Here is an 11,822-nt window from a genome sequence, read left to right as displayed (position 1 = left end):
AATCTTGTGATATTTTTTTTAAATAACCATGTATGAAAAAAAAATTACGCAAATAACCACGTTTCGGAAAAAATTACGCAAATAACCATGTTTCAGAATACGTTGACACCAAGGCGCCATGTGAGATGGCGCCACCATTGTACCAGATGAAGGGAGGCGCCAAATGGGATGGCTCCTATGAAGGGAGGCGCCATTTGAGATGGCTCCTATGTGAAGGTTTTCTGCAATAAGCCATCTCAGATGGCGCCTTGGTGTTTTTTTTTTCTTAAATAATTGAGAATGAACACTTGAACAAAGACGGCAAAGATTTTCATTAAGATAAAATGATTACATAATAGGAATACAATTACATAAAATTTAATTATTGTTCGGATTTTGAAAACGACTATTGCGAGATCGCCTAGTTCGTTGTTGCACTCTAGGAGCTTCATGTTGTGGTTGGGTTGAGGGCCCCGTGAAATCAATGCGTTCAGCGTCCATGTAATCTGTCAGATCAAAATCTTCCGAAGTCCCGCTTGCAAATAATCGCTGACCCATGTTGTCAAAATTTTGTCGCATCGGTGGGGGAGTGGGATCAATGCGAACTCGATAACATTGCTCATCCGAAAAAATTTGGTAAGTTAGAATTGGATTTTGTGGAGTTTGGTACGTATAGGTTTGTTGGCCAGTATGATGTGATGGTTGGCTGTAGGTGGGGTCGGTTGGGGAATATTGTTCATGCATGCCCATGTCTGGGCTAGGGAATGATGAAGGGCCTGCACCGTCGCTTCGAAAGTATTGTCTTTGTTCTTGGTATTGTGGTTGTGTGTGGGGCATGTCGGTGTATTGGGGTTGGGTGCTTGTGGATCTGCGTCGCCGTTGTGTTTGATATCGTCATCTAACCAGCGTTTCAACTCTCTCTTTAGACGCTCCATGGAATGGATGTTCCAAAATTTCATTTTAATCGGCGGTTTAGAGGCCGAGAAAAATACATACCCATCTCTTGTGAAAATCTCAGAAGCCATGATGAAAATTTTTTGGGAGAAAATGAGAAGATTTAGTGAGAAAGTGTGAAGAATGGTGGAGAAAGGGGGTATTATTTATAGAACACACATATACAAGGAGGAGCCATATAAGATGGCTCCTCCTCCTAAAAATTGAAGGGAGGCGCCATTTGACATGGCTTATTGGACTGAGTGTGCCATGTCAGATGGCGCCTAGGTATAAAAAAAGGGATTAAGCCATGTGAGATGGCGCCTTGGTGTCAACGTTTTCTGAAACATGGTTATTTGCGTAATTTTTTCTGAAACGTGGTTATTTGCGTATTTTTTTTTAATACATGGTTATCTAAAAAAAAATTCCAATCTTGTAGTCCAAAAAATGATATTTTCTATTAAAGAATTGGACTAAATCATTTTTTTTGGAAAAAAAATCACGAGGCTAAATATATAAATTCATACCGAAATTGTAACAAGTATAATAATTAAAGAACCGCATTTGATTTTAATTAAAAGGATTATTTTTATTGGCTTCATAAAATAAAATAGATAGACCAAAAATACCATTAAATTAATAAACAAAACTATAAAAGTTAAGCATTATTGATTTTATTACTTGTATAGATTGTTAGACGATAGGAATGGTCTAGAGGGGGGTGAATAGACCACCTTTTTTCGACTTAAGAAAATTTTAGCTTTTGAAACGTGACTTCCCTGAATCACTCAATCGTCTAAGAGCGATTGTGTTATCGGGGACCGGATATGTGCACTAAACCGAACGGATGAAAAATGACGAATAATGAATTACGTTTTAACGAATATATAAATTGCTTCAATTGCACACTTGATGATATATTACTCACAATGAACGTTTACACTAAAATTAGAACAAAAATTGATTGAGTAATTTTATCGAACACTTGGTGATCGATATTTACCAAACCTTAATTTTTGCTCAACAATGGAAATAAAACGAAACAAATAGAAACAAGATAAAAGTAAGAACAATAAAGAACACGAGATTTGTTAAGGCAATTCCTCTATCGTCCTCGCATGAGTACGTCTGCCCCTAATTTCAAATGAAATTAGGAAAGTTTTATTTGATTGCAAAATGTTTAACAAGGATAGAATGTACCAATCACCAACTACACACATACAGTAAAATTGAATACAATTCAATCCTCCCCTTGATTCAAGTTGAATCAAGTCAATGTCAATGATCTTCACCGATCAAGACCCCGATCGTTCCTTTCTCAATCCTCCGGTTGTAGCCAGTTTGTTGAGCGGATCTTCAATCCCTCAATCCCTTATGCACGGCTGAATTGATTACCAAAGCGAACCGATCGTCAAAAACCTTCGTACAAAATATTTGATGAAGAAGGAAAAACCCTAAGGTTTTATACAAGAAACACCCTCAACAATCTTCACTCGAACAAGATAAATGTCTACCGTCGAATCTCGAACAAGACAAATGTCTACCGTCGAACCTTATCAACACACGTTCCTTACTTCGATCGAAAAAGATGATTATGTGTGATTTTTGATCAATAAGCGAAAGGTTGAAGATGAGAAGAAGCTTGAGTATATCTCTCACGTTTCTTGTTAAATGCTTGAGAATGATCATTTGAATATATATACCATACACATTGCATAGACCAATTTGAATCCAGCAAAAACCAGTTTGAGAAGCGACAAGTCGACCTGCTCCCCTGCATAGGTCGACCTGTAAAAAGTATTGCACCTGAAAATGAGTTAAGTGTGACACTTGCGTCGACCTGAAGGGTCGGCGTGCGCATTCCCGTGAGTTCCTCAAAATGCCATGCGTCGACCTAGTCCATCAATGCGTCGACGCATTTTGCTCTTGCACTTGAATCACCCAAAAAATTGATGCGTCGACTTGAAGGGTCAGCGTGCGCATACCCGAGATTGCACCAATGTTCAATGCGTCGACCTGAAGATGTAATGCGTCGACGCATTCAGCCCTTACATGGAATTTTTCAGAAAATGCTTGCAGTAGGCCGACCTATAGTGTTTATGAGTCGACCTATTAATGTCTTGTAGCCAAAAATACTTGTCTTTGTTGCATTTACTTGATTTCTATGATTCCACTCCAGTTGTAGTTTATTCACAATGTTTTGACATCATGAAAACCACACCATTGCCCTCACATAGATTTTATTACTACTTGTTTAGGTTGTTTTCGTTTCTCCAAACAATTATTCCTGTTCTGTCCCAGAAGATATTGGGGGTTTTTGTTATACAATCTTAGGTATAATTAAAATAATTTATATTTTATGAGATTGTTAATAATAGTGTGCTTATATTCTTTGCATAAAAAATAATAATTTATAAAATAATTAATCGTAAAAGTAAGGATATTTTAATAAAAATATACCTTAATTAAATAATTTTTAATATATGTTAAGAGTTTTTAAACCACTGAAATTTTGGAATAAAAAATAAAAATATAATTCAACTGAAAACTATTAAACATCTTTCATACCAAATTTACAGCACATAATATTATATTTGTTTGAATACCAAGTAAATATTAATAAATTTTCAAAATAGCAAAATCATCAAAGGCTATGATAAAACAGTTTGTTGTACAACTCTCCAAGCACAGCTAAGGATTCTTTTCCTTGAAAATGGTTATCAGTAAAGAAACATAGGAGTCACAAAAGCATAATATATTAAACCCATTATGAAGCAATCTTTAATTCCTCCTTTAGCTTTTTTTCCTGCTAATATGAAGTACATTTAAGATTCTCTTATTGCCTTCCAAGTTATTCCATTCACTTTATTCACACACAAGACAACATTTAACTAAATGTCATTCAGCTCTTGTAATATAAATACACTTACATTACACCCAAAATTTATACACACTTGTGTTATTAAGAGGGAAGGTTTCATTCAAGTGCTTTACAAACATGCATTCAGAATCAGTGAAATCAAGTCAATCTCCCCCTGGTGAAGGTGAGAAGCATAAGAACCTGGATAGAGAAATTAGGGAGATGGTTTCTGCCATCACTGGTCGTGTCACTAATTTTCATAAACCAGGCTCCACCCATCATTTGGACAATGAGGATGAACATGGCACTAGGATCATCACACTTGCAGGAACCAATGAAGGAGCTACGCTGCGGAGTGAAATGGACGAAAAATCGGGTAAGTATTTTTCTCATGAAGAGCCTGAATTATTGAGTACTTATGTTAACAGCAACTTCCAGGCCATCAACAACTCAATCATGCTTGGTGGTAACTACCATGCCAATGATCCTGGTGTACGCATGGATATTGAAGACTTCACTGAGAATCCCGAAAATCGCCATAAGACTGAGAGGCATGGCAAGAAGGACAAAAAGGAAAAGGATAAGAAGAAAGGGAAAGAAAGTTCCAAAAGTGAGCAACATTCTGATTAGTAAAGCTTATGATCAAAACTATATATGATGGGGTGTCAAAGAATAATTGCAACCTGCACTTTTTTTGGAACTAGAACTTCTGTGTCCAATGTTAAACCACTGGTTATTGTGTGATTCGGATGACTATGTTCCCCTAATGTTTTTTTATTTTAGTTTTGTGCTTGTTCTTCATTTATTTGTGGGTTATTAAATCATGGGTTACATATCTTTTTTATCCCCCTAAATATCTCAAATTTTATTTTTAATCCTAAAAATTTTAATTTTAACTAAACTGTCACTAATTCAGTCGCTTAAACCATCACTAACTCTATAACTAAGTTGTAAAAACCGTCGCTAAATTGTACGAGGGACTAAAAGTTAAAATTAAAAATTTTAGGAGAATCATTCTTTGAAGAACATATTTTGAGGAACTAAAATTGAAAATTGGGATATTTAGCAGAACAAAAACATATTTAACCCTTAAATCATTAATAGAGGAAAAGAAAGCTTCCATTTCCGTGCTGAAAAATATTATACAAACACAGGCTGTTGGGATCTGAGTGAAGCAAATCATTATACATACTCAGACATAATGTAATGAATGCGTTGCATTTCAAAAGTTGCATTTCAAAACTGGGCAGTCTTTGAAAAATGATATGTATCATCATGATATCATAAAATTTTAATCTGTGTTTCAATATTTGAAAAGATTACTCTAGTTGCAAACCTATCAACAAATAGCATTACAAACATTAATAATGTCTTTCGTCCCCTATGAGGATTTACAGTATTAGTGGAGGGCCATCAATTAGTTGTGCAAACCTTTGAAGAACTGCAGTAAACTTCATAGACCAACTAAGCGTATTAATATTTACACAAAAGGATGTATCTAATGAAGATGAATAAACAAATCTGGTAACTCTGTCAACAAGTTGCAGGTTCAGCTCCATCATGTAAAGCACAGCAAATTGTAGCTTTATGATGCCCTCCATAAACTTTAATATCTTCACCAGTTGACATAGACCAAAGCCTAGCAGTTGAATCAGAGGAAGCTGCAATGACAAAGTGTATTGGGGTAAAAGTTTGAATGAAGCAACAATTGATTACCAATAAGTCAAAATAACAATAACGGCTGACCATTCAAATTCACAATTGATAATGCAAGGTCTATTTTGCAATCGGGCATAAGTAGTCTAATTACAGCTCATTATGCAACAGCAAAATCAGTAGTTTTAAAAGCAGTCGTAGTTTGGGCGGGTCGCTCAAAGTCACCACTCTCCACCTGTCCACCACTATTTCGACTTTTACAACTTCCATTAATCGCTTTTAATCTTTTAAATAAAAATTTGGTCTGATAGAGTATAATTAAAACACAACTTTTAGTATAGGCTATTAAAAAAATTCTAAGCAGAACAATTTTAAATTATATATTTACTAATAGCTAATTTAAGTTTAACCTTCCTACTAAAATTACATATGTATAGCCAATTTAAGTTTGCACCTACACTCTGTCCAGCATTTTTTAAATCTGGATTCTGGAGGACTAAATGATCATTTTTTTTTTTACGCGGCCCATAAGATACTTGATTTTCTTTAAAGAAAGATAAACAATCATGGTAAGCAATTGGTAAATAAAATGAAAGACCAATCAGCCATCAAAAACTACACAAATTGTAATTTCATGAATCAACCTTATCATTACTTAACATTTCCTGTGAACTGAAGGATCCAATTCTGCGCAATGCAGAAGATAAGGGCCTGTTTCTAAGTAACGACTACACTATAAAATGCGTTTTAAAACTCTTTAACACTGGTATCATTAAATCATTACAGAAGTTAGAAAACCATAATTATTATCACCTAAAAAGGTTAAATACTGATGTGACAAGTGTTCAAAAGGAAACCCATTTACATATCCAGTTCCTGGATGTGTATAAGAAGACATATACCAAAAAAATTTACCAAGTTAGTACCTGTAATAAGGTAGGCACCATCCACTGAGAAGACACAGTCCCACACCCAACGTGTATGACCTGGGATGTACAGCAAACCTCGTTTCAGGTTTAGGAAATTTTGGGAAAAGGGCAGGGAGAGAAAAGGCACTACATACATTATCACATAATTTCATGAATTACCTATCAAAGTCTTCTCTAATGTAAAACCATCAACATTCCATATCTTGACAGTATTATCAGAAGATGCAGTTGCCAAGTACCTAAAAATGTCATCAAGAAATATTAACATCTTAAATAAGCTAGAGGTACATTTGGAAGTTAAAGATAGAAATAGAGACATAGAGATTGTCAGTCCTGAAAATAACTAAAGCGGTCCTGATCCCGAACCAGCCTGCGTACCATCATTAAATTAATGGAAGCTACAACCCGGTCAAAACAGTTTTAGCTAAATTTAAAGACCTGGGAAGGTTCTCTATTAGATTGTTGATGCTTCCCGTTCAAACTGTTATTTTACATTTTGCATATTGCCAACTCAAACAATAATGAATTTAAATATTATAAACCACATTGAATAAGAAAATAAAGTGCAGCTCCATATTCATAGGAAGAGAGATGAATATGACTGTAGGAGCATACTGCCATAGGAAACTGATTTTATTTTGATAAAAGGCAGCATAGACTCCCGCAACTTATATTCATAACAGTAACATAGCATGTGTGTACATATCTGAGACGCATATATGCAAATTCAAGTAAAACCAATTAAAAAAATAAATTTTATCTGAAGTTTTAGTGTTGCTTGCAATGAATACAGATACCTTGGCCCGTTACTCATAGTAATCAACTCTAATCAAAAATTGTTTCAGTGAAAGAAAAATTTGCCATTAAAATCATGCACTTTTTAGAAAAAGAATCATCGATATACTTTTTGAGCTGTTCAGATTCATTAAAGAAACTAGGCAGTTCCTAAGAAAAATTTAAAAAGTTATATGATAATAGAATGCATATTCATTATATATGAACACTAGTAAAATTATACAACTTACTTGGGGCTCGTTCGGAAATTCAGTAAACTGCTTATTAAGAGTCTCACATCAGACAATAGTTATCCTAAAAATATGTTTATAAGTGGGGAATGGGGACAATCCTCACCTTACAAGTCAGTTTTGTAGAGTTGAGTTAGGCCCAACCACACATTCTAAGATGGTATCCTAGCCTAGTTTAAGATCCGCTGGGCTACCTGCAATCAGGTTTCCGCTATCGGACTACCTACCATTTATATCCACGCACCAAGTCCAATAGTCTTGGGCGTGAGGTGTGTGTTAAGAATTTCAAATTGAATAATATTTGTCCCGAAAAATATGTTATAAGTGGGGGCAATCACCACCTTATAAGCCGGTTTTGTAGGAATAAGTTAGGCCCAACCATTTAAATTCAAGCACCAACTTCAAAAGTCATGGGCGTGAGGGGTGTGTTAAGAATCTTAATCCGATTAATATGTGGCCTGAAAAGCTTAACCACTGGCCAGTAACTTGACCACAACCTTTTCCATCTCCGAACTTAATTAGAGTATGGGAAAAAAAATTAAAAAAGAAAACATAAGCACATTCTTAATGACCTGTGGGGATCGCAAAACTCAGGTGATAAAAGACATTTGAGGATGTAGCCATTGTGTGCTTGCAGCTTATGAAGTGGCTCAAAGTTTGTCATTGTCTGCACAAAAACACATTCCATTGGTAAAGATAAGTAAAGATTGACATGAGAATGACATTATTGTGATGTTTCTATCAAGGCACAACCTGAGTCCCTCGCAACAGACGCCACACATAACATGTCCCATTATTATTTGCTGCTACAACTAAGCTGCCATCCCACATCACTGTCAGAGAGCGTACAGCTGTATCCACCTCTGGCACCTACATTTCTTCCACAAATTGAAACTAATGTTATGCCCATAATTTTTGTCAATGGGTGGGAGAGAAAGAGGGAGGACATAATAGAAGCACTGATCAACCTTAGCCTAAGGAAATAGTGGACAATTGTCCAAAGGACATAGATAAGAAAAAGCATCTACATGTTGAAGATGCATGGCTATTCGGTGTATAATGGAATTAAGAGTGCATGTGGGATGTAAAAGAGAAAGAAGCATTGCATGTGTTAGCCCGATGAGTGACTAACTTCCAAGTTACAACTACAAGACTTATAATTCAAATATTTCATTATTTTTAAATATTATTCTGGACTTATTTAATCTTTTCATAGAGAACATTTCAAAATCTATTCTAAACTGATATTGATATACAGTAAAAAGAGTTCACAACTCATACCAATTCACAGCTGCATGAATTTGCTGTCAAATCCCACACACGAATATTGCCATTTTGATCACCAGATATTAGTTCAGTCTGTTGGATCACATGCAAAATCAGTGAGAACCACAAAGCAAGAACCTATATGTACAGATATCTCATGTACTTGGATATTTGAAGAACTAAGGAACCATAGTGAATGAAGAAATAGTATCAAAGAGACATGTTTGATGCTTCAAATGAAACATAAAGAAAGAAAATGTGCCCTTAATATTGAGCTATGTGATAATCCAGATATAAACACTAATCAATAAACCAGTAGTTAAATGAATCTCATAACAGTGAGAAGTAATTGAAAGCTGAAAGTGTGCTGTAAGACAAATTTAGTCCAAAGTTATCTCTTCATAATTTTTAATACAGTTTTAACTAATGTAACCATAAATCAGGGATAAATTGTATAGCAGCCAACAAATAGTGAAACATAACCTGATTTGGGTGCAACACAACACTGTTAACTGCTGCACGACTTTCATACTCTCTTTGACAACCTGGTGCCCTGCATTTTGTCATCAAATAAGCAAAGTCTATTGTTTGGACCAAATTTTGAGGACTAATCTCATAATACAAAATTGTTGAGCAAAATAACATCTACTTCACCTCAAATCCCATATCTTAACCGTGCCATCCTCTGAACCAGAATACATCCAGTTCCCATCACATTGAAACCCAACTGCCATTACATTATTGGTATGTGAATCATAGCTCATTACCTGCCACACAATGAGGAACATTAAATATTCAGAACCAGAAAATGAATAATTTTTGGAGGTAAGTGCATCCGTTAAAAAGACGTACCGGCTGAGGGCTATTTGAGTTAACATCAAACAACCGAATGTGAGGATTACCAGCTGCAGCTAAGAAGCGTTTATCCGGTGTTATCTCCAGCCGGTTTACTTGCTATACAAATTAGATAAAGAAAAATCAGTATCACAATATAAAACCTAAAACCACCAGAAGCCATTCTCCACGATAAATTAGTACTCCGCAAGCAATCACCATCTAATAAAAGACAAATCTAAAAACACCAAAACAGCTAAGCTACAAACTAGTAACACATAATCAGAACCTATGAAGCACGGACACCCCAGACACGACCCCGACACTGACAGAGCGACAGCGGTAATAATTTGAAAATAAATAAATTAAACGTAATCACAAGTATCAGCGCACGTGTCTTGAAACTGACACCGACACATAGACGCATTTTTTCTGAGGTGTCAATGTTACATACTACATAGATCATAACTCCAAAAACAGCTGAACAAATCAGCTAAAATCTAATCAAAAAGTTCTTGCAAGCAAATTTGATTCTTAAATTTCACATATCTTATATATAAAACATGGAACTATTATCCCTAAACCCTAAATAAGTTCAAACCTAGATTGGATTATTCAATAGCTGCAAAAACAAAAAGGAATCAGAAGAAATGAACCAAACCGAATCAGGATATTGGATGGTGCGGTAACATCTACCACTCTTGGCTTCCCAAAATCGAATGGTGTGATCATAGCTGGCAGTGGCGAGTATCACTGATGGTTGACTCATCCTATAACAAAAATCTTCTTCTCTTTCTTCTACTATCAATATACATTTATCTATCAACGGAAAACCTAATATGAATTTATCGATCAGAATCAACTAAAATTGAATTGTACAAAAAGTGTGATAATTTTTGGAAATGAGAATGAAAATAACCTTGGTGGTGACGGAAAAGCGAGAGAAACACGAGGAGGAGGTCGCGGTCACCGGGAGTTTCTACCGCCGCTAACGACGGTGTCAAAAGAAAGCCGTACAAGTCAATTCAGGAATTTTCATGACTCACGATCTAAAATGTGCCGTTTTGATATTTTTCTGTTTGAGAAAACATTTTTTTTTAAAGTACACTCTAAAAAATGTTGCATTTTTTATTTCCATATTTAGCTGTTTTTAATTTTTTTTCTTCTATTAAAAGTTTTTTGCCTTTAATTTTATTTTGTTTGGAAATTTATTGATTTCCCTTATTTTTGCAGGCTTAGTATTGATGAAGAATAAAAAAATAATTTTTTATGATATGATAGTGTGGCTTTTATACAAAGAAAAAGAGCATACAGAAAGTGAGTTAAAGGTAGCAAAAGCTCTTGAAATATGAAGGATTTCAAACCAACATCATATTCGAAGAAATTTATTAAGGTTTGTCCAAAATACTTGATAATCCAACAGCTAAAGTGTCCAAAATAAAATACAATGTGATAAGAGAATGACATGAAGAATAAACTCCCACTAATCAAGTGCATAAAAAAAAATGGCAATGCCTATGTTCTCAACATGGTTTTTGAACACAATGGGTCTAAGTCCCTTGGTTAGGGGATCAACAAACATGAAATCAATACCAACGTATCTTTTAGAACAAGTTCAAAACCAGTTCATAGAACTAATTTATCACGAAGAGGGCAACATTATCACGCAACCCCCTTTGGGTGGAATGCGCAAACCTAGGTCACAACAAGGGTCAAAATCTCATATGAGTTACTCACTAAGCATACATTTGATTCGAAAATCTATCTCCTTTGGGGTAGATAAATTCTCTAAAACAAAGCACCTCTAACAACTCCATCCACAAAATTTCAATAATAAGCTACTCAATAAGCATACAATGGGTTTATAAATGTATCTCTTTTGAGCAGATAAATCCCTTAGACTAAGCATCTCCAATAGTTATATCCTTAATTAACTACAATATCTACATACAATTGTCTTCATTTGGGAAGTCAATCACAGTAATGACCAAAAAATCATTCCTCAAACTACAAAGAGGCTTTTATAAATTAAAATGAGTGATCTCACTTTGGTGGTAATCACACACGATAATTTATAAAAGTTCTTGCATAGGAATCAAATCTCTCTTGTCAAAAAAAATCATGAACCAGTCATGAACTTAAACATTATAACAATCCCAAATTTTGTCTTTCAACAATTTCATCTTCAATAGAAGAAATATTACATAATATCTCAAAATATTCGACAGATCCAATGTATCATAAAATCATATAAACTAAATTTTGTAAAATGTATAGCACATCACTTTGTATTTTAGTACGGTGTAAATCAAAGAGAAGTGTTGGTAGTAAATAAAATGC

The 11,822-nt window shown here is 34.9% G+C and overlaps 2 protein-coding genes across 3 annotated transcripts; one reads left to right on the top strand and one right to left on the bottom strand.

Annotated features, from left to right (window-relative positions):
- The first annotated feature begins 3,850 nt into the window (after positions 1-3,850).
- On the top strand, positions 3,851-4,627 carry LOC131642237 (uncharacterized). The gene has a single exon (XM_058912510.1). It carries the CDS (start codon positions 3,911-3,913, stop codon positions 4,400-4,402), a length of 492 nt encoding a protein of 163 aa, XP_058768493.1. The 5' UTR covers positions 3,851-3,910; the 3' UTR covers positions 4,403-4,627.
- Positions 4,628-5,048: 421 nt separating this feature from the next.
- LOC131642235 (target of rapamycin complex subunit LST8-1) lies at positions 5,049-10,584 on the bottom strand. 2 transcript variants are annotated; one of them, XM_058912508.1, is made up of 11 exons: positions 10,402-10,584; positions 10,144-10,316; positions 9,501-9,602; positions 9,303-9,415; positions 9,132-9,201; positions 8,664-8,741; positions 8,136-8,252; positions 7,955-8,049; positions 6,517-6,596; positions 6,355-6,414; positions 5,049-5,433 (listed from the first exon to the last, which is right to left on the bottom strand). In XM_058912508.1, the coding sequence occupies exons 2-11, from the start codon at positions 10,249-10,251 to the stop codon at positions 5,306-5,308; spliced, it is 951 nt and encodes a 316-aa protein (XP_058768491.1). In that variant the 5' UTR covers positions 10,252-10,316; positions 10,402-10,584; the 3' UTR covers positions 5,049-5,305. The 2 variants fall into 2 exon arrangements, with proteins under 2 accessions (XP_058768491.1, XP_058768492.1); XM_058912509.1 differs by having other exon boundaries at positions 10,144-10,301.
- Positions 10,585-11,822: the final 1,238 nt, after the last annotated feature.

This window comes from Vicia villosa, unplaced genomic scaffold (genome assembly GCF_029867415.1).
Source record: "Vicia villosa cultivar HV-30 ecotype Madison, WI unplaced genomic scaffold, Vvil1.0 ctg.004681F_1_1, whole genome shotgun sequence".
Taxonomy (NCBI): domain Eukaryota; kingdom Viridiplantae; phylum Streptophyta; class Magnoliopsida; order Fabales; family Fabaceae; genus Vicia; species Vicia villosa.
Note: the sequence above shows the minus strand (reverse complement) of the source record. Positions and strands in the feature narration are given on the sequence as shown.

Excerpts from the sequence above, each read along its gene's own strand:
- LOC131642237 (XM_058912510.1), top strand. The coding sequence starts at position 3,911 with ATGCATTCAGAATCAGTGAAATCAAGTCAATCTCCCCCTGGTGAAGGT.
- LOC131642235 (XM_058912508.1), bottom strand. The coding sequence starts at position 10,251 with ATGAGTCAACCATCAGTGATACTCGCCACTGCCAGCTATGATCACACC. Across the intron at positions 9,603-10,143 it reads CCATCCAATATCCTGATTCG|CAAGTAAACCGGCTGGAGAT; the intron begins GTTTGGTTCATT and ends TAATTTGTATAG. Across the intron at positions 8,050-8,135 it reads GTCTGTTGCGAGGGACTCAG|ACAATGACAAACTTTGAGCC; the intron begins GTTGTGCCTTGA and ends GTTTTTGTGCAG.